At 42.4% G+C, this 26,351-nt stretch overlaps 2 protein-coding genes and 1 long non-coding RNA gene across 4 annotated transcripts; 1 reads left to right on the top strand and 2 right to left on the bottom strand.

The window, feature by feature from the left end:
- Positions 1-608: 608 nt before the first annotated feature.
- On the bottom strand, positions 609-19,332 carry itgb3a (integrin beta 3a). 2 transcript variants are annotated; one of them, XM_037476939.2, is made up of 15 exons: positions 19,252-19,332; positions 9,298-9,383; positions 8,907-9,111; positions 8,482-8,734; positions 8,176-8,338; positions 7,906-8,067; positions 7,700-7,795; positions 7,501-7,590; positions 7,268-7,402; positions 6,756-7,185; positions 3,949-4,171; positions 3,597-3,697; positions 3,323-3,442; positions 2,759-2,925; positions 609-2,606 (listed from the first exon to the last, which is right to left on the bottom strand). In XM_037476939.2, exons 2-15 carry the CDS (start codon positions 9,334-9,336, stop codon positions 2,541-2,543), a joined length of 2,250 nt encoding a protein of 749 aa, XP_037332836.1. In that variant the 5' UTR covers positions 9,337-9,383; positions 19,252-19,332; the 3' UTR covers positions 609-2,540. The 2 variants fall into 2 exon arrangements, with proteins under 2 accessions (XP_037332836.1, XP_037332835.1); XM_037476938.2 differs by lacking the exon at positions 19,252-19,332 and adding an exon at positions 11,505-11,720.
- A 14-nt stretch (positions 19,333-19,346) lies between these two features.
- rprml (reprimo-like) lies at positions 19,347-20,307 on the top strand. The gene has a single exon (XM_037476941.2). It carries the CDS (start codon positions 19,511-19,513, stop codon positions 19,844-19,846), a length of 336 nt encoding a protein of 111 aa, XP_037332838.1. The 5' UTR covers positions 19,347-19,510; the 3' UTR covers positions 19,847-20,307.
- Positions 20,308-22,204: 1,897 nt separating this feature from the next.
- On the bottom strand, positions 22,205-26,144 carry LOC119220715 (uncharacterized). The gene is made up of 3 exons (XR_005120613.2): positions 26,029-26,144; positions 25,805-25,910; positions 22,205-23,437 (listed from the first exon to the last, which is right to left on the bottom strand). It is a non-coding gene; the product is annotated as an uncharacterized LOC119220715 (long non-coding RNA).
- Positions 26,145-26,351: the final 207 nt, after the last annotated feature.

Below are 26,351 nucleotides of genomic sequence, written 5' to 3'. Positions count from 1 at the left end.
AAAGCTTGAGGCACATTCTGCGAAGTAACCGGAAAATGTATTATTGTTCCCGATAATGTAATTACAATGTAATTACTCAACAAATAAGGGCTGCATTAGTGATTGTACGCTCATTATGTAAAAGATACATGCTTATGTATATATCCCTTCTTGTATTCAGTCTATAGTATCCTAAAAAAGCCAATCGATGAAACATCTCTGAACATTGTCCTATGGGTTACTTGACATTAAATATGTTTTTAATTCTTACTTGTATATTTGTATACTACTTTATCTTATTTTATTCTTCTAACTCCCCAAGTCAAACTCCTCTACGTGTAATAAAGGGCTTCTGATTCTGATAATCTGCACAACACCTTCACACTGCACCGCTATTGATCACTGCAGTGATTAATCACTAGAGGGAGACATATGCCATGATTATCCGCGCTATGGTCCACCGGTGTCAATCGGTTCCACGTGATTGTGGAGGAGTCCCACGCTGATTGTTGGAATTAACTTATTATTTGTCTCGATATTAGTTGCGACCAGTCTTAAAAAACGGTCAAACAGAAGTTTGTAACTTGTAGTTTTTGCAGAGGTTAAACAAACATTTACATTGAAACTGGTCATTTTTTAATTTCAGGATGATTTTTGACTTTGTACAGCGCATACATTAAGAGAAATTAGACTATTCTACATTGCTGCACACATATCGAACATCTCCATGCATTGCAAGAGCAACCCTAAAGCTGTATTTGCTACATTGAGAAAGGGGGTTAATTATGTGTTGACATAGCTATTACAATTAAAAGCCACCAGACCAATCACCTATTAGCAAAATAATGAGGATAAAAAACATGTCCATGGCAACCAAAGTATACTTGTTTAGCTGCATTCTTGGTGTACTGGTAACCAGCTAAGACGTAAAACACATTCTATTATGCAACTTGAAACTTAAGGTCAGCTTTAAGAGGAAATAATAGACAACTGGGATGAATGTACACTTTTATCTCCAAGGGAAACTAAGGTACCAATGAATAGGGTGTAAAACACAACTGGATTCCACACACAGTGAGTAGACTCATGGAGCTGGGTGCAACAGGATATGGTGACTAAGACATGCTGCGGAATGGGAAGGAAAGTGCAAAGTGCAACGTCATTCGATGACGTGATACAATTAATTATAACAGTTGTGATAGAATGTGGTCCAAGGATATTGCTGTTCACACTGACATCCGTTTTAACATCACAGTGAAACTGTTGAAAATATGCACATGTAAACAACGCAGCACACAGTGAGATTCACTCTTTGCAATAACCCGTATTGGGAAAAGGCTGCAGATACTACGAAGCGCCTGCAGAGCGTTTTGGGGATCCAGTGCCTCGCTCAGTGGCGCCTCTGCGGTGGACATGAGGCCAACTGGAACCCATTAGTTGTGTGTCTCTCTGAAACTAAGAGGCAACACATTTTTTTAGATGACTTGCTATAGATCTGAAATAATTATTTATCAGTTACTTTTGTAATGTGAATCTGATTATAATCTGATCATAAAGGCAAATGTTGTCAGAGACAGGTGCAACTCATCTATATACATTACCCTTTGTGTAATGAACTGGAGTTAAACCCAAGGCATTTAAAAAAAGAAATGCAAAAGAGCAATAGTAAGTTTTTGTTATCAACAATCACCAGACATCATGACCAATATCATTTGATGGTCTATAAAATCTGCTTATATATGAACAAATGAATTCACCAGTAACACAGTGTTGATCACAATAAGATAAAAACAAAGATAAAAATGAAATAAGCCAAACAAATGCTATTAAAGTCAATGGTAGTTAAAGAGTACCACTTACCACTGCTGACATGCACTTAAAAAACCATAAACACCACACAGATCACCTTAAGTCAGCCATGAGGCTGTAAATAAGTGGATTTACTCCCTTTTACTGTAAACTGATACTCCACAAATCATTACCACAAGCTAACTTATTCATTAGAAAACAAGGGAATTGGTCATGTACATTCAAACCCTTCAAGCTTGTTTTAACAATTTATACTATGGTATAGATTTGATATTTACTTATAAGAGGTCCTGTGGTTCATCTGGAATTGCCCCTCAAGGCAAGAGTAAAGCAAACTTTACAAAAAAATGCACTCTAACCCAAACATTTTCAAAAAACAGCCTAGGTTTAGATAATACAACCCACATGGTTGAGGACCCTGAAGAGAACTTTGTTCATGAATGTACTTCCCATACTGACTCATCACTATTAAGTCATGATGCTTGATATTTCTACTTTAATGTGAGCCAAACATCCTAAATTGATTCTGTTCAGGAAATTCCACCAGCATGTACTAAAATGACATGACATAGTGTAGAACAGAAAAAGCAATTTACAGTCAATTTACAATTTACAGGTTTAGTTTTTTTTTTTTAACCGGATCTACAATCATTACATCCCGTAACTGACAGCATTGACTAGTTTTATCCATTTCTCCACTACATTCCGTCTCTGTCGCTGAACCCTGAGCTTTTCCTCGTTGCATTTCGTCGTTAGTTGCCTCGGTATGCTACATTGGTGAAGGTGGAGGTGGCTCCCCTGTACAAAGGATTGTTAGCCTGGGAAATAAAAACAGAGAAAATGTTGTTCAATCCAGTGCAACACAGATCTTCAACTTTTTAACTTACATTGGTTACTGTATTAGCAGTACTCCATTTGTCCGTGAATATGAAGCAGTTAGTGTTTCAAATTTCTTTTTTTTCCCCCTCACCGTATCCCATTTGGCTTTGGCTCTCTCCTCTTCAAACTTGACAAACTCCCTGCGGTCGTGGATGGTGACTAGCAGCTTCCAGATGAGCAGTCCAATGAGGCCCAGTAGCAGAATAGCTCCGGCCACAGCCAGGAGCACCACCAAAATGTCTGCGCCCTGAGGACACTCTGAGGATCGAGAGACAGGAAGGGAGCAAAAGAGTCAATTTCCTGCTGGTTTCCAGGGTTTGTCAAATAGGGGAGGTCACACATGGAGATCTGCAACAACTGCAGTACACTATTAAACGCACTAAAACGACGATACGATACATCACATAATTACTACGGGCCTGTGTTACTGTGGCGTGGCAGACTGTAGCTGTGGTTAAATAGCTGATGATGTGTTCTCTTTTTTTTCAAAACCATTGCAGCACACACTGTTCATCCTCTTTCTGTAGCTGCCCAGACGCAGGCTATAATGGCATTCAAGAACACACTCTTCTTGTCCTAATAATGCAGCTAAATGAATGCTCGGCTCTCCGGACAGTTTCTGAGTCGCATACAGGCACACACGCTCTTACAGTACCTGGCTCCTTGACCACATCCAGAATGGATTTTCCGCTTCCGTCTTCGTAATACTGGAAGTGCACCACGCAGTCATTCTCATCTTTGTAGGAGCAATTCACTGCGCTCGCATCATGGAAAACTGGAGGAGAAAAGAGACGAGAAGACACGGGCCACCTTTCACCTTTGAATCCTTCAACCACATTAACTGACACTTTTCCCCTTATCAGCAGGAAAGCCGCATTCACCAAAAGCACGAGAGATCGAGAGCACAGTGTGTAGCGAAGAGTTCTCACCCAGTTCCTCCACTAAATTAATTTCATTTTTGCAGATGATACTGCAGCTGTTGTCGTCGATGTACTGTCCTCTCTTGAAGTGTTGACACTCAACACACTCCCTGCAAGCACAGTACCATTTGGTTATCTTTGTAGAACAAACGACGTGCATGCCACCGTGCTATTGATGTTTTTTTTTTTTTTTTTGCACCAGCGCCAAGATGTCTGCTCGTGATGTTCATGCTCCCAAGGAAATAAAACCCCAAACTATTCCTCTACGGCAAAAAACAGCTTTAAAAAATGTTGTGCTTATTTAAATCTAGACGGTTTTGCCATCTCTCTCCTTTGTTGGTACATTAAGAAACATAATTACTTTTTGATTGTGCAGGCATCCGGACAAGTGGGGCATTTCTCGCAGGTATCTCCGTAGGCCCCAGGCTGCGTGCACTGACAGGCGCCGCACTGGCAGCTGCCGCGGCCGCTGCACAGCAGGCCGATGGTGGACATGCAGGTGTCCACGACTGTGCTGCAGTTACAGTTCTCTCCTTTCCAGCCCGCGTCGCACTGGCAGAGGCCACAGCTACACTTTCCATGATCTGAAAGACACAGAAAAAAAACATTAGATTAATGTCATTATAGTTCTCTTAAATACTTTTCTTTCAATTTAAATGAACTTTTCACTATTCAAATATGACCAGTTATTGCATATCAATTCAAACATCTACGTCACTGACTATAATCACATGGGTGTGGCGAGGCAACGAAGACTGTGAAATAAAAAGTATGCAATTGCTAAATCTGTGCTCTGTCTTTTGTTGCCTAGTAAACTGTGTGAAGCATGTTGCATGCTCAGGCAAGTGTACCCGCGGAGATGTTTGCAATGTAATTACTAATGCAACGTCTGATTTGTCATTTTTGTTTCTGTGTAAAAAAATAATTGCCTAATGTAACTGGTTTGTTGAAATACATATTTAATTAGGAGTAGAAGTAAGCAAGTGTGCACCTCAGTTTGTCTTTACATAGTGTACATCTTATCTTGAATCAATTAATTGTTATTCAGCTTACTATGCAGTAAGGTTAATTACACATTTCATAATACACATTTATATTAATAAAACACAATACTGACAACGCAGGTCATGTTATATTGTGGACACACTAATGATTCCCCATCTCCTCACAGCCAGGAACCCACACTAGTGCTCTACTCAAGTGAAGAAAGCATGAAAGCCAAATCATCAGGGAACCAGTGTTACAGTGATGCAACCATTTGCTGACAGAATGTGGAGATGAGCTTCTCTCCCAGGATTGCAGAGCGATTAAGCTACTTTTGAAATAACGGCAGAGCCCAAGAGACTCCACTGTTCTTTGCAGTAAAACCAAACAGGATTTAGCAGAGAATGATTAAGAGCAAAGTGGGTGGTGAGTCACAGCCATGCTGGATCAGACTGGGGGAGTAACTGGTCCTGAATTATTACATAAGGGTCCAAGGGTCTCTAATTCCAGAGCTCAAAACAAATCATTGTGATCGCAATGATTCGATTCCCCAGTCTACGCCCTGTAAACTGCGGCTCCTCTTAAGGTTGTTTGTAGCTGTTGTTATATCAGACGTGGTCCCCTGTTAATGGTTAACAGTCTCATCGCTCTCACTCTGTCAAAAAGGAGAACTGCTTTTCCAAAACATTGCAAAACTTTCCATTTTCCGTCGTAGCTGTGGATTTCTTTTCTTTCTCTCTCGAGCGCTTCGACTTGTCACCGGGGCAGAGTTCTGCCGTTCTCATTAGTTAAAAGTTGTTGTACGCGCACAGAGGAGAGATTTCAGGCTCACGTCATCATTAGTAAAAGTAACAGTAATCCTGCCCACTGATCACAACCCTGGGTTCAAGCGGAGGTTCGAAACAGGGAACCGAGACGCCGCGATAAAGGCCGGACTGCGACCCCACAGGACGAGAGGGAACAGAATCGCGTGCCGCGGACATGGATAGTGGGGAGGAAAAGGTTTGGGCAAATAGCCAGCAGAGGAATGCAAACTTTCCTGTTTATTCTTCCCTCATATTTATGGGCCCCGGGGCTGGACTTGCTGAATCCTGCTCCCCGGCCTCGCACACCGATCCCACAGCCCTTCAGCAGACGCATAATTACGCAGCCACAGGGGATATCACAGAGACGGAGGAGTTTTTCAGTGCCTTGGTTTAGACTAGCCCCCGATGGGGCTCAGGGACGCTCGCTCTTTCAAGACAACAGCAGCATGACTCCAGTGAGACACAACAACATCGCGGCCCCCGAATTGAGCTCTGTTGAAAGTCTCGCACCAGCTGTGTGTGTGTGTGTGTATGTGTGTGTAGGTCTGTGAGTGGACAAGACGGGTGTCCTAAGACCTGCGTGTCATCACTGAATGTTTTCATAACCATTACTCAGAAAAACAATCTACCTTGAGAAAGACTCCTCCTTGATGGTGTGAATATGTCACATCTTAGAAATAATTCCAGCCTGCCAACACACACAGGCCCATGGTGCCCACACAAAGGGCCCACAGTGTGCTCAGTGTCGGGTGTGGGATTTTTAAGTCCTGATTATGAATAAACAAACTGGATGCATGGACAGACAGATAACATGAAAACACAGCCGCGGGGTGGAGGCTTTATAGGACAGTTTACCACCTTCTGCCATTGCTTAGCATCCTCTTTACAATCAAGCCCAAACAACAGAAAGATTAAATTGACAATGACAAAGGGTATTAAAGTTTCGTCACGGATTGAGCAACTGCGCAATGAGCTGTGCAGGCTTGCAACAGGGAGTGTTAAGACATCAGCATAAGGCCCTGCTCTGAGGAGTAAGAACACAAAACTCCTTCCACACAAGATTCCAGATCCTGCGGAGAATTGGACGTATGTCAGCATTACTGTTTGTGCTTGTCAGCTACAGTAAAGACCGTAGTAATAATAATAAACAAAATTAGTTTAGAAAAAAGCCGTGGCTGATTTCTGATTTGTTGAACTAAATATCAGACAACTGTGTAAACGGACCACCGTGTGATTACAGGCTGAGATTGACTGAAGGTGCTTGAGGTTTTGCGTGGATTGGTGTGTTTGTTTTCAATCATGTCACATAACTTCCTCATTTGATTTTTAAGCAAATGTTGCATTGGTGTTGGAGAAAACACAAAGTATACCTACTCACCGGAGCACAGTTCCCCCTTGAAGCGCAGGCAGTTGAAGTCGTCGCATTCGCAGTATTTGCCCCAAACCTGACCGAACTCGTTTTTATGGCAGGAGCACTGTCCGCACAAGCAGTCTCCTCTCCCGCTGCAGATCGCTGCCCCCGGCTTCGGGATGCAGTTTGCGTCATCGGATGGACTGTAGTCCTCCACCGAACACTCGCAACTCGGACCTAGGCGACCCGGGTGACACTGGCACACCCCACACTCGAAGGTCCCGTTGCCGTGGCTGCAGAGGGGGCTGTCGGCCTTGGCGTCCGCCTCGCAGTCGCAGCCACAGGCGAAGTCCACGGTGACCTCCAAGGAGTCCTTGAAACCTCGAGGCTTGATGGTAAAGGAGTGGCTCTTCTCTGTGGGACAGCTACGCAGCTGAGCCTCCACACTGAACGACACCTAAAGACGAGGAAATGTTCCTGTGATCATTTTTGCGCGTAGATCACCGGATGTGTTTGTAAGAATCGCAACAGATACGTACTGTGTCTCCAATCTTGAGGCCGGAGCAGGATTTAAGTCCAGGAATGACTTCCTGATTCAGGCAAGTGGCATTGAAGGAGAGATGCAACTCTTCTGGGACTCCCAGTAGCTCCAGCTCCACTTTGGAGCGGATTTTCTGCTCAATACAGAGTTACAGGGTTGAACAGTTACATTTATAGCAGTATGATGTTTTTGAAGGTTATTTTTATTGTCCAAATCCTGGTAAACCCTTACAGCGTAAGCATCCACGATGAGCTTGATGACATTCCCAGAGTCATCGGACAGTGTTCCCACAGTTGTGCCTGGAATGAGCTGACTGTAATTCTGGGAAGACAGACATGACAGCAAGGTGATGACCCAGGATTTGTACTTTTCATATCAATAACCTAGGCAAATTCATGGTGCGTGACAATAGTAGTGCAATTCCCTTTACCGTGTAAAGTGGAAACACATAGTCCGTCACGGCAAAAATTAAATTGATGTTATTTTCAGACATTTTCTCGGTCATGAGCGCCAGGGAAGGATAATCCTGGAAGACACAAGGTAACAAACAGTTTTCAATGGAAGCAGGTTACGTCCAAGTACTCAACAAACTATACAAAACAAGATGACTGATGTACTCAGAGTCCCTGCCCTTACCAGCACAGTAGATTTGTTGTAAACATTCTCATTATCAAGGTAACATTTTCCATCATTGGGCTGGACGATTCCAGCTATACGTCCATCCAGAGCGGTGTGAGTCTTGGCATCAGTGGTGAAAACCAAAAGGTGTGAGGCATCTGGACGCCACCCAATCCTGTCCTGATAACACACACAAAAATGAACTTAAAAAGTGTGATAAAGACTGATGTAAGCACAAGCTCAGTATGGCACATCAGCCAGCATTTGTATGCGATTACATTGGCATACCTTGCACACCACAGCCTGCATAACAGCATCAAAACCACCCTCCGGAGCGTCTCTGTTTCTAGACACCTGCTGTTTCTCCACCTCCTCAGTGAAGCGAGCCACCTTCTCCGTCAGTGACAACACATGCTTGAACCCGAACTGGGCCTGGCATTTATCACCAATTCTGTAGGCATTGAATAGGTGAATGAGGGGATGGCACATGAGTGGAGAAGAACCTGAGAGACTTTCTCAGGATACTACAGTATCTCCTCTATTCAGTTCCTTTTCCTTCTCAAACGTACCACAGACAATACCCTCCACACTTACCCATAGCAAGGGTTTTCTACTGCTTCCGCGGGGCTGGTGTACATGTAAGGGTTGGTGGTCTTGTCCACAAAGGCTCCAAACCCCATGCGCAGTTTGCTTGTGGTCTGGCCCATGGTGGCGGAAAGCTCATTGCCCAATGTGCGAAGGCGAACCAAGTCATCCTTCATTGAATAGGAAAGATCCATCAGATAGTAGAGGTCCACTGGGTAATCCTCCGCCTGTTTCACTGACACGGTGAAGCGCTGGGAATCTCCTGGGAGGGAATCAGCACAGGGCCACCGAGGTTGAGAAGCGAATGGTTGAGTGAATCGAAACAAATGTGGGCCCAACCCGTTTCTTTGACTTTCAAGTGGTAACAAATGAAATATTAGATAACAATAACCTCAAGAAATCCTTGATGCCTGCATGTGGTTTCTGTTGGTTACCTGGTCGTAGGGTGATGCCGAGCTTCTGAGGCTTTATCTGGATAACGTCATCAGCTTTGCCCAAGGCCTTGCCGCTGAGTGGGGCATCCGCGTAAATGTTCAGGGTGCTGGATGGGAACTCCACAGCTGCCGGACTGCACCCTCCTTTTAGCAGATTCTCTTTGTAGTCACAGCGGGATGCACCCGACCCCCCCTTCCCGTATTCCTGGAAAAAAAAGTGACATTGAATTTTTTTTTTAATCCACAAACGTTAAAAAAAGACCTTGTGTGTTTGTATGTATGACATGAAGTTGGGGTGAAGGAGGTTTCTCTTCCAACTTGCTGCACTGAGCCATGAATATGAGGAGTAACAAGACACTGGAGTAGGTGTATATGCAACTGGTGTTTTTACCTCCTTAGAGCACCAGGCACATCGAGGGTGCACAGCCATGCACTGACGACAGGTGGTGACTCCTTGTGACGTACAGATGTTGGAACCTTGGGTAATCACACCGACAAAAAAAATCAAAGGTGGAAGAATTACTTAAATCTTTTAAGTAAAATTAGTGAGACACAGTCTGAACCTAACACAAATACATAGATTCATCTTCAAACCGCTTATCCTGCACACGGGGGTCACGCTAGAGCCAATCCCAGCCAACTTCAGACAAGAGACAGGGTGCACCTCTAACACAGAGACAAACATCCCTTCACACTCACATCCACGGACAGTTTAGAGTCACCAATCAACCTCATCCCCAGAGCATGTCTTTGCACTGTGGGTGGAAGAGAACCCACGCAGACACAGCGAGAACATGCAGGCTCCACAGGAAGGCCACTGGGCGGAGTTGAACCCAGTGCTTCTTGCTGTGAGGTGACAGTGCTACCCACCACACCACCATGCTACCTCAAACACATACATGACTAAATGAAAAACATCAGATAGCCAACCCATAACAATAAATACAATTTATTTGTTGGTTGTTTTTTTCAATTGTTGAACTGAATCTCTAAAGTAACTTAACAAAAGGTATCAAACGAAGCTAGTGAAGTCAAAAGTGCAGCCATTTTCTCTTAGACGTAGTTGAGTGGAGTATAAATACACCAGTAAAGGATATCTGATACAAAGAGCATTTGTAGGTATGAGCCGTTTAGGACCAAACTACTGAGACACTCTTGTTAGAGCATCTCACGGGCATCCAGAAGGCATCTCCGTTACACCGGAAAGTGAAAGCATACATGGCTGATTTTGAACTGCGCCATGCGCCAATGTTACGCGCTTCCTGAATATGTTTTTAAGCTCGGGCTCGCCCGTCATTGTGTAGGTCCAAGTGCATAAATACTACCATATTCAAGTGACGGAACGTCATTTTAGAAAAGAATTGTTTAACCAACATTTCTGCGGTCGGTGTGTCAACATTCAGCCTTCGTAACAATTTGCATGGAGGAGGTCGGAGATGTGAGGCGGGACCATCTGACGCCCCCAGCACCGGGCGGTCAGCCTCATCTCACGCCCCAGAGAGCAGCCTGTTTTCGGCCAGTGAAATGCTCCGCCTTGATCCACTTTTCCGTAGCAGTACATACGATAGTATAACTAGGATGAGTGCGCGTGAGACTGTCTCAGTGGTGTGCGTGAGAGTGTCTCAGTAGGTCCCTCATACATTTGAGTACATTTACTTCAACACATATCTTCAAAACACCCATCATTTCCTTCCGCAGGTGGAAGTGAGCAGATAGGCGTTGCGGTTGACCACACTTTTTAAATCGGAAGTAAAATGCAGCTGTGTTCAGCTATAACCATTGATTACACAGCCATCGCATGCAGCCTGTCACATTTTACATTACATTAACATTAATCATGTAACTCCGCATTTTCTTTTCTGGGAGTTGTTAGACCTCAGCAAATTGCACCAGTCCTTTCATTTCTAAGCGAGTCCAGATATTATTTCAAATGCTTTTGTGTTTGTTATCTACAACGGCCTACTGCGGGTGGGGCTTGCTGGAGGTAAACACTATCACCAATGTGTGTCTACGTAACCTGTGCGTAGCGTTACATTTAAGACGATTTAAGGTAATTGACTAACTGCTGTAACTTAAATGAACTCTCAATGCAGAGTCAAGCCCCCCCCCTCTCCGAAGTATCCTACACACCCACTGATGAGCAACACGCAGTGGGGGGTTATATGCAACAGTGATATTGTAAGCCTTATAGAAACGTCTGTCGTAGTGTTTCCTATATTCATTTATTTTTGCAGTTATTTGACACGCCCACGTTTTCTATTATATTCTGAATAGAGCCAGGACATTTTCTGGTCAGGAGACTCGGGGGAGTCAGGTCCCCTTCGCTTCGGGACACCCATCCCGACTCCTTTTCACTCCCTTATAAGGAGAGGAGCGCACGAGCGCCAGCGGGAGCGCAGCCGGATTACTCCGCGATCCGATTGAGGACATTCCGCTGAAAAGACCGCACTAAGCACCGTGAAATGAAAGCTGCCGGTGATAAAACAGTACGTGGTGTCCTATAAAAGATGCCAACACGCGCCGGATGTTTACGCGAGCTGACAAAAGTTTTAAAAAAAAAAAGAAGAAAGAAAAGTAACTTAAGTAATACAAACTTACCGAAAACCTTTGATGCCGATGAGAAGAAGAGAAACAAAATCACGAGACGGTCTGAAAGGTTGCCCATGACTGGAGGAGTAACGGAGGCGACTTGTCTTCTGTGTTTCCACCCGCTTCCACTTCCCAACTCGAACGCCTTTCCTCATTCTTGACTCAAAGGCATGTTGGGTCATACAGCGTCGCCTCATTGCCCAAAGCTCTCCAGGCAGTAAATGTTTACCCCCCCCCCCCCCTTCTTCCAAACATAGACATTTGTTTTTACTGTTTTCAAACAAAATCCCTGAATCCTAAAAACCTGCAGGTGTGAGTGAGCCAACTACTAGTTCAAATACATATTCATGTGTTTCAATGATTAAGTTATCAATCAAATTATAGGAAATTATTGATGGGATCTTTTTTCATTCTTCTGTTAACGACCCTGCTTTTATTGTTTTGAAGTAGTCAGTATGAACACTAATGGGCATTCATGTGTATTATGTTTTGTGTAAACTAAGTGTAATGATAGAAATCCCCACTTGTTATGGCCATGTTAGCAAACTGCAGCTAATGTTCACATAAAATTATGATGAATCCGTTTCTATTTGTTCTCTATCATATGTTTATATACTGTATGTTCTAACTATAACCTACTTGTAGTTTCTATCATGGAACTTATGAAGCCAAATCCAGGTCAAACGTTTTGTTCATTCGAAAAAAATGTGAACCTGAAAGTTTAAGTTTTGTTGTTGAGCATTGAAAAATACAACACTGTATTCAAAATAAAAATAAGTGGACGAAAAATATTTGTTCAATATAGTTTTGACTCAGTTTTATTATTATTATTTTTTTCATTCTTCACTTGTATTTATTTTTTGATATTCACTGCATAATATGGACTTTTGACCCTGATGTGGCGTAGGGGGTGGGGCATCGACTGAGAGGCGGCGCGTAGGAAGGAAGTTCATAGAAACTGAACGTAGCAGTAGACTGAATATTAAACTCAAATTCATTTAACAGTGGTATAAACGCTGGAGGCAGGCAGACTCATAACAGATGTACAGATGTGTACAGACACATAATAGATGTACAGATGTGTACAGACACATAACAGATGTACAGATGTGTACAGACACATAATAGATGTACAGATGTGTACAGACTCATAACAGATGTACAGATGTGTACAGACACATAGTAGATGTACAGATGTGTACAGACATATAACAGATGTACAAATGTGTACAGACACATAATAGATGTACAGATGTGTACAGACACATAACAGATGTACAAATGTGTACAGACACATAATAGATGTACAGATGTGTACAGACACATAATAGATGTACAGATGTGTACAGACACATAACAGATGTACAGATGTGTACAGACACATAATAGATGTACAGATGTGTACAGACACATAATAGATGTACAAATGTGTACAGACACATAATAGATGTACAGATGTGTACAGACACATAACAGATGTACAGATGTGTACAGACACATAATAGATGTACAGATGTGTACAGACACATAATAGATGTACAGATGTGTACATACATATAACAGATGTACAGATGTGTACAGACACATAATAGATGTACAGATGTGTACAGACACATAACAGATGTACAGATGTGTACAGACACATAAGAGATGTACAGATGTGTACAGACATATAACAGATGTACAGATGTGTACAGACACATAATAGATGTACAGATGTGTACAGACTCATAACAGATGTACAGATGTGTACAGACACATAGTAGATGTACAGATGTGTACAGACTCATAACAGATGTACAGATGTGTACAGACACATAGTAGATGTACAGATGTGTACAGACATATAACAGATGTACAAATGTGTACAGACACATAACAGATGTACAGATGTGTACAGACACATAATAGATGTACAGATGTGTACAGACACATAATAGATGTACAGATGTGTACAGACACATAACAGATGTACAGATGTGTACATACATATAACAGATGTACAGATGTGTACAGACACATAATAGATGTACAGATGTGTACAGACACATAACAGATGTACAGATGTGTACAGACACATAACAGATGTACAGATGTGTACAGACATATAACAGATGTACAGATGTGTACAGACACATAATAGATGTACAGATGTGTACAGACACATAACAGATGTACAGATGTGTACAGACTCATAACAGATGTACAGATGTGTACAGACACATAACAGATGTACAGATGTGTACAGACATATAACAGATGTACAGATGTGTACAGACACATAATAGATGTACAGATGTGTACAGACACATAACAGATGTACAGATGTGTACAGACACATAACAGATGTACAGATGTGTACAGACATATAACAGATGTACAGATGTGTACAGACACATAACAGATGTACAGATGTGTACAGACATATAACAGATGTACAGATGTGTTTGTCAAGACACAACGCTGCTTTCAGTGCAGTTGCTGATTTGTTTCTTCGCAAGTTGTAAATAAAACAATTAGTAAATATTAAAATGCTCCCCTCACAGTATAAAAAAACATTACAGTGTAGTTTATTGTTAAATATAAATATAAAATAAGTCACATATTTCGCGGCACTCTCCTGGAATGAAAAGAGCAAATCTCAGACCCATAAGGCGCACACATTGCGTGAGTAATGCTGGCCTAAGGCAAAACTAGAGGCCCGTCATAAAGCCTTTATTGCGTATTTACTGCTCAGAATGAATAAATCACAATGTCACAATGTGAATAATGAAAAATAATATATCAAAATACTATATATGTCCAGTATTAAAGTCCATAAAGGTGATTGTGAATGCTTTCATTATTCATGTAAGGTCTAAAAGAAAGCGACCACGCTATTGGTATTCCCTGGAAACAGACCCACTGTCCTCCTCACCAAATTATTGAATCTGATAAGACGCTCTTCTAATTCCTCTGAATGATGAAGCATGAAGAAATTTGCCACTTTCTTAAATAAGAAAGAAAAGGCAATACAAAATGGGATAAAAGTTTAGATTACTCTACAGAAATTAGCTTTGGGAAGTGCTTGTGTGCGTGTGAGAGCGAGATGGGGCTGACAGAAGCACACGATGCTTCTTATCCTTGCTCTTGTCCATTTATTGAATCTTTATCTCTGTGCCCTGCTCTTATTCTCCAGCTTGTTGCTAAGTTACAGCCACCCGTGTCCAAGACTTGCCGTGAGAAGAAATGACAAAAATAGAGAAATAAGTGGAAAAGCTATCACTGTCATCTGTTCTGTCGGTATTCTGTTCTCAGCGTGGGCGGATGGTGCAGGTAATACACCGGAGGCAATCAAACCCCCTTCTCCACTATTGACTTTCTTTGGATTTATTGGCTCCAGAGCCTTCTGTGGCGATCGCCCCTACAGATGAATGGCATTTTAGGGAAGAACATATAGCGCCAGTCATCCCGAGTAAAAAGCCGGACACTGGGTCAAACGTCAGCCAATTAAGACGGAACAAGAAGCGAGGATGGGGGCTGGAGGAGGGCCGGGGGAAGGAAGGGTCCTGACCTGTGCGACAGATCTATCTGGAGCCCTTTAAGCTTTTCACGGAATCCCAGAACTCCATCGCCAAGAGCCAGTATAAAAAATTGCAAACGCTCTCAGACAAATACAGTGTTTGGCTAACCACAACCGGATAACCCTTTCCTGCTTCAATGGGTCTAACCGGCGGATGGGAGGTTCAAGTGAGGAGGTTGTAGTTTTTGTCAGGTGGAGGGTTGGCAGGCTTATGAAAAGTCGCTGACGTTGGACGTTACGTATTTGTGTTATCGGATCTGCCTTCTCCTCCTCTAGCTCCGGATCTACGGCTTACATTTCTCACTCGGGGTGACAGCATCCGCATACGTGTGGCGAAAGAAGAAATATACAAATAATACAAAGAAATAGCTGGGGTTGCACGAGGGAAGGTGAAAAGGAAAGTGTGCATTCTGCTGGTTGTTTGAAGCGCATCCAGACTTCAGTTACAGGAGCAAAGTTGACTGAACGCGGCAAATGGAAGGACAGAAAATAAAAGGCAGATTATGGCAGGGGGCATTACTGAGATGTATCTAATTGGAAATTATGTTAATGGGTAGCGGCTGGTGAAGTGCAGGAGATGTCTTCAATTAGATGAAATCTGTAATCTGTTTCTCCACCAGCTTTTCACCAGATATTCAAATGGAGCGTCTCTAAGAGGGGCGGTAAGAACAAGCAAGCGCACGCACAAACACACACAAACACACACACACACATCCCCCTGCAACGTGTCAAAGCAATGAAGTCATAATCTCCTTAAATTAATAATAACTGATGGTCGCTTAGTTTGGGGTTAATGTGGGTCATCCTTCTGCTGCACAGTATAAATAACAAAGAGTTCCAAAGGTGGCGAGCCCCTTAAGGTCAAATCACAACCTCTTGCTCTTTCCCTGCATCTTGTGATACTCGGTCTAACCATGTTTGTATGTCCAAATACACCTGGTTAATGCACTTTACTGACCTTAGTGTTTCCTGGTACACACACACACACACACACACACAAACTCGGGCGCACACAGGGACCCGGTACCTTCCTTGCCAGTCATGTATGCTTGGATCAGCTAATAAGAGGCATCTCGGGGAATCACTGAGTTGAAAATAGGGAAGTTGTGAGGAAAGTGCACCTTCTGCGATGGAGGGGCTTGAAAGGGTGTGTCCATTTTGGGTCCTGATCCTGTCAACCTTGTGGCAGCCACACAAACAAAAGGGATGATGGTATAAATAATAGAGGGGAGGTGGGTGTGGTCAAACACCATCTCCTTGTTGCTAGGGATGTATTCACTTAGTTTGTGTTGCTAGGCTGCCAATTCCCTCATGTTAAGTGGAAATGTACGCCCACCCCCCCCCCGCCTCTCCTCCGTCCAGGCACCTCATCGCTCCCTCCCTCTTGTTCTCCTCTAAACCAAAATAACTTCACCAGCCATCTGTCACTGGGCTCACAGGTCTCCTGTTGCTTAGGAACAAGTCAGACACTCTTACTAACGTCTATATGCATCCTCATATACATATACAGTATCTTCATTTAGAGTTTCACCCAACAATAACCGCTGGAAAGACGCAAATCTGTGCATCAATGAAATGAGCACCGTTCACATCAAATACTTGTGTAGTTATACGTCAGCAACCGGGTCTTAAGTGTTTGAAGCTTTTACGGCTCAAGCTTCCCGAAAGACATTTAATAATGCCATGGACATTGTTTTAATGATTTGGGTAATTTGTTCAAAGGAGTAGCAGAGAAGTCTCCTCCTTCTTCACTTTTCCCCCATTCTAAAACTCTTTGAGGGTTTGTACCTCAAAGCCTCACAGAGGCATTGTTGGGATGTGGCAGAGAATTTTTATATTGACAGAGAGATGGAGTGTAAGTACAAGCTACTTACCGTAATCACACTGTAATGAATAATAGAGCAGAATCAAACTGTGCAGCATTGATTTACATCCTACCGATTAATTTGCAGCAGCTTTATCCAAAGGCTAATGAGATTACTTGATCTTACTGGACTAAAAATACTTATGGCTTTTGCAAGGTATTTGTGCATGGAGCTAATCTTTTTTTGTACACAAGCTTTTCAGTTGGTGGCTAATCACTGCTTGCAGAAATCAGAAGGAATTTCATTGCCTTTCCTCTTAGACAAACAGCAGTTTCATTTAACGAGCTGTGAGGGAATGTATTTTGATAACCTGTAACCATGTTACAGTATTATGGTAGAATGAGAAATGATGTCTCCTCTTTGTCATCCATATACAATATCACAACATTATATTAGCAGAGTCAGGGACTTGGCTGTAATCCTTGGTCAAGGAAATTAAATATTGAGTGGGTGCCAACAGTTTGAAATTTGGTTAAAGTCACACATTTTAGCAATGTAAGGGCCCGTTCCTTCTCAAAGTATTAAAGGGTCTATCAAAATCTGTAAACATTTTCACAAACATGGCCTCCCCAGGCAATTATCCATCCAGCCAATAAAAACATGTGTTTGCGATCAACAGAAAAAGGGAAAATCTTGCAAACATGTCAAAAAATTCAAATAAAAAAACGGTATTATTTTTATTCCTGATCGAAAGAGAAAAAATTAAAAAATATATATATTTATTGTTTTATACTACATTTATTATACTCATTACGGTTACTTTAAAGGCTGACGGGTACTGTTACGGCCTCCTGGGGGTCCAGGTAAACGGCCGTAACACAGGCGAGCGCTTGAATCAACCATAACATCATGTTCTTCATCGAACATTTCCCAGTTTATTAAACAAATGACATCAGGGTATCAAAGGCCAAATCAATAAACATAACTCCCCCCACTAACTAGAACACAGGAGCTCAGTTTTGCTACTAAAAAATAAATAAACAGGAACAATACTGAGCTCCCTGTCTAGCCACAAAACAGAAGAAACCGAGCATGTAAAACTAAGAACCAAAGATATCTTTCAAAAGATCTTATGAGTTAAAAAAACAAACCAAAAGTTTGTACTTCTTTAGATTTGAGAGGTTTTATGCCATCCTTAGTAACCTGATATCCAGCAGAGCTGCACAGTTTCACACAACAAAAACACGTCCAATGAAGACAGAGAGCTGTCTGTTGTTCAGGTGTTTCATTTGCTGCCTGAGGAAACAGCATGAAAGCATTTCTGGATATATTGTTTGATTCATAGATTATTGATTGATGTCTTTAATGTCATTACTAAGATATAGCAGGATGTGTGTCTGTTCGGGCAGCAACATTATAACTCTCAACTTGTTTTAGGGATGTAGGGATTATTAATGTGCATAAATAAATCCTGGGTTGGTTTCAGAAAGGACCCATATAAACATTCAGATTAAAATCATTATTATCATGAATTTAGCAAAGTCAACACTTTTGAATGGGAAAATGGCTCTTGAACTCTTTAAAATATCCATAGAAAAATATAATTTTACATGGTTCTTTTTTAAAATGAAGGAAAACAATGTAAAATGTAAAAGTCCCACGGGCTCTCAGTCAAAGCGCAGCACGTAGTGGAGCTTTAGAGGTGAGATGAGAGGCCAGTCAGTTATTGTTGAACAGGCCAAGCTTGTATTTGCTCCGCAGCATGTAATCTGATCTCTCTGAAGAGTGACCAAAGCTGCAATCAAGGACCATACAGGATAACCTGCGGACCACGTGACTTCCGGGCGGCCCCACTGCACCTTAAGAGTTTGAGTGTGGCATCAAGACATCATGTTCTTCTTCTTTAGTGACATCAGTGTGAGCACGTATGTCAATAAAGTGAGAAAAAACTGCAGCTTTGCAACAATTTCACACAAAAAAATGAGATAAGGGGGCTTTCGTGAACGGCATTTACATGTTGAAGGATCCTTCTTAAGGGGTAAAATGTGCATTCTTGTGATCCCAGTATATATAATAGAGCAACTAGTCTTAATGCCAGATCAGGATTAGTTCAAGTTCTTTCTTTACTTCACTTTCTTCCAGAGGAGTCATCTTCTATGTCGATCTCACTACCTCCCCTGGTGAGCAGTGGTGGTGTGGTCCACGGGGAACTCATCATCACTTTAAAACGCACCAGAGACTTGGCACAAAAGAAGCTCTCGCGGGCGAACCCAGACGCAGAGCGACCGTCTCTTGTTTCAACGGAGGGAACACGTTTTGCACCTCGGCCGAGGAAACTCCTCTCAAGTCAGAAAAACGAAACGTTAGACTTTGGGCTGGAGAAACTTACTTTTTGCTGCACCTGATGCGACGCTGTTCGCCTGGAGGAACTCTGCGGTGATGTGGATGTCCCCATTACGCAGCAAATCGATGTTTGCCTGTAGAGCTGGACTTTAAAAAAGAAAGAAAAAAGCGTATCATTTGGCGGCTTCTTGCTGTTATTTTTCACATTACGCAAAGTTTTTATTGGGGGCGCAGGTTTTAATGCGAGACTCTTTCATGTGAGTCGCGTGTTTGTTTGCTGATAATTAATTAAGCCTCAAGGAAACATGAACGTCTCCTTCTTCAATGTGACACAGGGCGTGCTCTTCAACGGCAGCCAGGCTCTCGCCGGGACTCTGGCGACATACTCCGGCAACGGCACCGACCTCATGGTGACCGGCGACGGTGGAGGGTCTTTGGTGCTGGTTCAAGACGAGCGCAAACTCTTCGTCATGCGTGTGGTTCAAATCGCGGTGCTGTGTGTGTTGTCACTCACCGTCGTGTTTGGTATTTTCTTCCTGGGGTGCAACCTGATGATCAAATCGGAGAGCATGATTAACTTCCTGGTGAAGGACCGGAGACCCTCCAAAGACGTGGAGACGGTCATGATCGGACTCAGCTAGAGCATGGAGAGTTGGCACTGCGGAGGACTGGAGCGGAGTTCCGGTGCAGGATCTGCATCTGCATGTATTTCTCGAAGACGCCCTCCATGTTGTCCTAGTGAGGGAATATATGCAAAGACTTCTCCTTCTAAAAAAAAAAGGCTACAGCGGCCAGCGACCAATGTTCATGCGTAAAGTGTGTGCGTAAAACGAAAAAGCGGGAATTGTTTACAAATGGGCCTGTTGAATGTTTTGAGTGAATATAATGTTGCCAATTTGAACAAAGTGATGATAATGTTTACAAGCTGTTACCTCATTTTTTTGGTTAAACTTTTTTTTTTCTCCACTTTTTGGTAAAGTTGAAATGTTTGTAAGTGAATTCTTTTAAAAACTGTTGAACTGCATGATTGTGCATTTCTTTCCACGCCTGGCAGTGTAATATATATATTTATGGACGTGATGGTCATGTAGGTATTCTGGAATCGTCTAGTTTGGTAAATATTCTCTGAATATTGAAATTTTGCACGATTACCCATAAACTGTTTCCATTTACTTGAGAGGCTCTGATCCTTTTGGCATGCTCGCTCATTGATCTGTGAAGTGATTTCTGGAACTGTTTTGCACTTTTGAAATCACCGATGCCGCATGAATTATTTTCTACCAAAGCAACAGAATATGAATTTGAAAAATTGCAGAATGCAATTAAAACACTGAAATGACCATTTTAAGTGTTGTCATCTGTGGATTACACTGAACGAATATTTATGAAAACTGAAAAAGTGCTACACTTATACCTCTAAAGGAAAATCAAACTTGACTTTTGAAAGCGTGTGTTCTTAATGTGTACAAAATGCACTCACTTTAAATGCACTTTTCCCATTGTAGATGTTAAAAAATTGCCCACAGAAAAATATATTTGACGTAGTTCTTGTTAAAAACTAAGAAAAACAATTTGATGGAAAAATCCCATAGGCCCTCAGTGAAAGCGCAGCATTTATTGGAGCTCTATATGAAGGTGAGATGAGAGGCCAGTCAGAGTTATCCAACTTGTACATCAAGCCAACCTTGTTTTAAGTTCACAGCATGTAACCTGATCTCTCTGAAGAGTGAGCAAAGCTGCGATCAAGGACCATACAGGATAACCTGCGGACCACGTGACTTCTGGGCGGCCCCACTGCACCTTAAGAGTTTGAGTGTGGCATCAAGACCTGCTGTTGTTCTTCTTTAGTGGCATCAGAGTGATGAGGAGAGCACGTGTGTGAATAAGAGAACAGTGAGAAAACCTGCAGCTTTAGAACGATTTCGTTAAAAAAAAAAATGAGGTAAAGGTACTTTCATGATTATCATTACGTCTCTTAGTGTCAGTAAATTGCATACACTTTTTTTCTCTCCCAAGAAAATAACTCCTGAAGATTTCTATTATCACACGGAATTGAAAACCCCCAAAAAGGAACATCCAGGTGTCAGAATTTTCGGTTTACATTGTATTCAGCTCAGCATTTTTTTTCCAATTTCACTTATTTTTCCTTAGTATTCCTATCTGCACCCCCCCTCTTCACTCTCGTGGCCCCTCCGAAGCAACTAATGTTCTCATTATTATTTCAGTGCTTGTTAGGAGAGCTGGGGAAGATGAATCCTTACAAGCACACGTCCACACGCCTTTTCTACATGCACACATTGGACACTGATACACAAACGACCTGCAAATACTGACCTCCACCAAGAGTGTCTCAGAAAAACAACATGAATAAATACCACATGTTAGATGATTCAACAGATTTACACTCTGGTTCAGACGCAATAAATATTCTGCACGCATCAGCTAAATGCCAGCTAAATTATCTACTGGAATAACTACAATTATATTGAAAAGGAAAACTTTTATTCAAAATATTAGTAAGCCTAAACTTTCCTAATCCTCATAGATGACATTGCTTCCAATTACCAGTGAACACTAGTGAAAACGAGTAAGCATGCCCGCTATTTCTAACTTACTTACTATTCAGTAACACGATCCCCACAAGGTGAGTCGGATGAGGGGCGCCGTTGAGGCCCGACGTGAACGGTTCACTGAGCCCTTTGAACGTGGCCCGGTAAAGGTGTGTATTGTTTTACTGTTGTCAGGTGACGCAAACGTTTCTAGACGCACACTTTTGTTGTTGTTTTTTTTCTCTCATTGAAACAGATCTGGTGTCGAGATCATTGAGGCATCCTTGCCAAGTTTGCAAAAAAAACCTGACCTGATCAGAGCCCTGTAGACTGGGGTGCCAGAACATCAGAACGGGTTTCTGTGCCACAACTAGCAACAAAAGGATCAAGAAAATACCCAGAAAGATGAAAATCACACAGCAATAACAGGCCTACGTTGGCTCGCACGCTAATTATTCGGTCAACATGACAAAAGTTAATCAGCCACCATGACCTTGTATCAGTCAGCTACAGACAGCAGAGACACATATCTGCTAACACATTGAGCAATACTCTTTGGTAGGACAGTAATGACCTAAATTGACACTTAGCCTTCAACTAACTGAATAAACCCTCACTCTGTACTAACTCACTCTGAAAGGAAAAGATAATGAATTTTTATGTCCAACTCTTTTCAATTTATTACACCAAATCATTTTCTGAATATACTGTAATTTAAAATGACTCACTATCTTGCCTGAGATGCACTTAACGTTTTTTTTTCTTCTCACTTTGGAGGCACCACTACTCGCCCACTACAGCGGGGCATATGCTAAAGAGTTAGCGTGTGGCGCCATCGATATGTCCACAATCTGTTGTTGCTGCTCATTATAGTGCTTCTCCTCACCAATCGTATTACATTACATTACATTACATGTCATTTAGCTGACGCTTTTATCCAAAGCGACTTACAGTAAGTGCATCGGTGAGATACAAACTCAGAAAAACAAAAAACAAGAAAAAGCAATTACATCAAATAAGCCATTTTACAACTTGTTATAGATAAGAGCCATTGTAAGTACAATTTAAGTGCTACAATTTGTGAGTGTTTTTAGTGTCTGTGTGATCTGGAATAGTCACGGCATATTCTTTTGAGGAGGAGGTGAAGCACGACGAGTCAGCCTGCTTGACTGGTTGAGATGTAGTTCATTATAATAAGTGCATGAGGAGGATATTAATAGGATGATATTGCAGTGGCGGTGCACTGGTGAATAGCGCTTCATTCGCTACTTTAAATTTCCTGTCGGCAAGCATCATCACTGACCTTTTTCAACGAAGACCTGACAAAAAAATAATGAAACAGGCCCTGGCCATGCAATTGTGACTTATATAATGGTAATTAAACCTACAATGGCCTACACAGTTAATTGTAATAAATGTTGTTTTATCATTCTGTACAAATGACACCGTTTATCATTGATCTCTTAATGTGCTTTGCATTCCACCCAAAAAATCCAAACATCTTACAGTTTTGTCAGAGTAGTGAAATCAATTTTTGATTAGAGAGCAAGATACCCAAGATATTTCGACCCACAAGGCTGAAAGGGGGGTGTGAGAGCAGATTCATGTTGGGTGTCTTGATCTGGATGATTGGCGGGTCAGCCTGTACAGGGTAGGAACCATTGGGGGCTCATGAGGAGTTTCCTACCGGACAAGGAAAAAACATACCGAACGCTGTTTAGTATCATGTTGCGCTCCGTGTGGATGTATGTGTGAAACGTGTGATTTAAAGCACAAGATGGCAAATGAATGGACTCATTTGCATCTTAACTGAAAAGCAACAGGACTCTCATTCATCCCTCGTGGTAAAATAGCAGTGCGTCAATTAGGTTTCCTGTTAAAAGGCCTCAGTGGCTTAAAGCGTTGGCTTAGCTTCTACTGGGGCTTTCAGCCCCATTCAATCGGTTTCTCTTTGGTTGTGAAAGAATGAGAAAGAACGGAGCAACAGGGATACATTTAGTCGAGGCAGATGGAATGGACGCGGTATCTTATCTCTAACACATGTGAGTGGATTTGGACACACACACACACACACACACACACTAATAGAATGCAGGAACTGGCAATCATGTTAGAAGGTGTCACCTTTGCCCCCAGGTGTCACCTTCGCCCTCACCTGCCATCTACAATCAAAATATTGTCTGTTTTTTTGCATTCATTTGCTTTACTCAGTGCCACTAAAACCTCATAGTTGCTTAAATTAGATTCTTTCTTCGAGCACTTATGTTTATGTTCATAGTTGTTGTAAGACCTCTTAGTGCTTGAGGAACTCGGAGAACTGCCAAAAACACTTAAAGGGCCGCAAAACACACAGGGGCGAGGTACAAATACACACATATACAGATACATTACCACGCCTTCCCTTCATGTGATTCCTGGAAAAATTGTGCCACATCCAATTCAGCTAGTCCTTGAATTCAATCTCATGAAATCTTAAATACATCTATTATGTGCAGGGCAAATGAACGACAAACAACACACTTTGCTCATTCTTTCCATTTCCCACGACACTATGAAGCTCACAAACACACAGACACGCATAAACACTCAATTAACCCATTTACAAAACGATACACCTACATCATTTCACACACAACAATGTGTTTCCGCGCTGCACATATTGTCAGCGCGGATGGAAGCGCCGTGCGGCCGTTGTTGACTCTGCCGTCAGCGATAACTCAAAGGCATTCTTTGGGTGTCCGACATGCCCGGTCCTGAACCAGCGTGTGAGGGAATGTTCTTATCTTTTATTTGTCCTCTGAAAAATGTGTTCCCGAGCAGCTACAAACCAGTGCTGCCGTCGGAATTTGGTCAACCGTGTGTTGCCACGTCACGATATATGGAACAAGAAGATGACAAAGACCAAGAAGACGGTGCTAACGTGGAAAATAAATAGAATGAGTCAAAATGTAACTCTGGGACACAAATGTGAAATATATATATTTGCAGGAATCCTCATTTATTTGGACACGTCTCCACATCAGCGCTGCAGAATGGTCTCACTTCACCCATCATCCTTCTGCTATAAGGGAAATATATGGAAAGACGTTTTGTCCAATGTTTGATAAACACATGAATAAATATGATGAATCTGCCTAAATCTCAATATGTAATGGCGTAACGTTAAGTCTTGAAGGGGAAATCCCCGCAGTCCATATGGTACCGGGTCACGGGTTGCTGATTCAACACGTATTCAAAACACTCTTGTCTATAAACTCAGTCTAACAAAAACTCTAATTAGAATACTTTATTTGTTTTTTACATGTTTTTCCAACATATTATACTTTTTCATGTAATTTCATGTTTTGGGGTAAATTAGCATTATTCTTAGCAAATCAGAGATTTGAGTGTCAATTCAATATAAGTTAAAGTTACTGTGTGCTCAATTCAGATGATTGAATGGAAAATGAAACCTTTCCTCACAATTAAATAAATTGATGACACAATCGAAGGACGATAATCAATAAACTAAATGATGCTTAGGCAAAAATTCAGTCAGGAAGGCTGGGCTCCTCTCTCCCTGGGGGTCAGCTGATTGGGGGCGGGGCCGGGTAGTACCAGCCAACCAGACGTGGGTGACGTTACCGTAAACCATATGCATCAGTGCCCGGCCAACGTTAAAAGACTTTTCTCCCTTTAGTTGTCATTTCAGTCTGCACCAAAGGCGACCCGCCACCTCCACCCCTGACACCTCCAATCTCCAGCAGAACCTGGCACATCGGGAAATTGGAGCAAGTTATTCTCTACCACCACCACCAGTGTCTGGATTCCCAAAGGGGAGATTATGGCTTAACTCGGCTCGGCATCCCGGGCCCTGTTCTATCCCACGGCAGGATGCAGTCCAAGCCCCCAAACACATTGCAATATCAATATTTATGCCTGTTATAATAAAGCAGTGTTCAAACTTCAACAAGTCTCTCCGGATTGAAATCATCATGACGACACGTTGCCTCGTCCTATTACGAAATGACATGCAAATCGATACTTGGCACTCACTGCTTTAGATCTTACCCGTGCTATTTTGTGCAAAGACCTTAATCCTATTCTAGGAATGCACATCATGCCAGCGGCAGTGAGATCCGCAGCACAACAGATGGCCCCAACAGTCTGATCCGCTCTGTATTCAAAGGAAAAGAGAAACAACAGGTACATCAGTGAACCGGGGGGGGGCTGTTCTGAATCAAACGATCTACTGAGACTCCGACCTGAAGCAAAGTTTAAATGGAGCAAATTACCACAAAGGCTCTTTGTCTGCGGACGCCTTCGGCAGTGCGTTTGAATCTAACTCTGGCGAGTCATACACTGCGTTAAACCGCCTGTCTTCTCTGTTTCTCTACGTGACGGAGGATCACACGCAGGTCAATCACACACGGAGCCGGGAGACAGCTCGGCGGTGGGGGGACGTCAGATCAGGAACAGAAGGAGGGAGCTTGTGTTCTGATCGAGTCAGCAGTCAGAGACGAGCGCTGGAGAGAGGAAGTTGGGCACAAGGACGCCAGCTGGGGACAATCACCATGGGACTAATCAAGCGCACAATGAACAAAAAAAAAAAAGCAAA

This window comes from Pungitius pungitius, chromosome 12, assembly GCF_949316345.1.
Source record: "Pungitius pungitius chromosome 12, fPunPun2.1, whole genome shotgun sequence".
Classification (NCBI taxonomy): Eukaryota; Metazoa; Chordata; class Actinopteri; order Perciformes; family Gasterosteidae; genus Pungitius; species Pungitius pungitius.
This window is presented reverse-complemented; position numbering and strand designations above follow the sequence as displayed.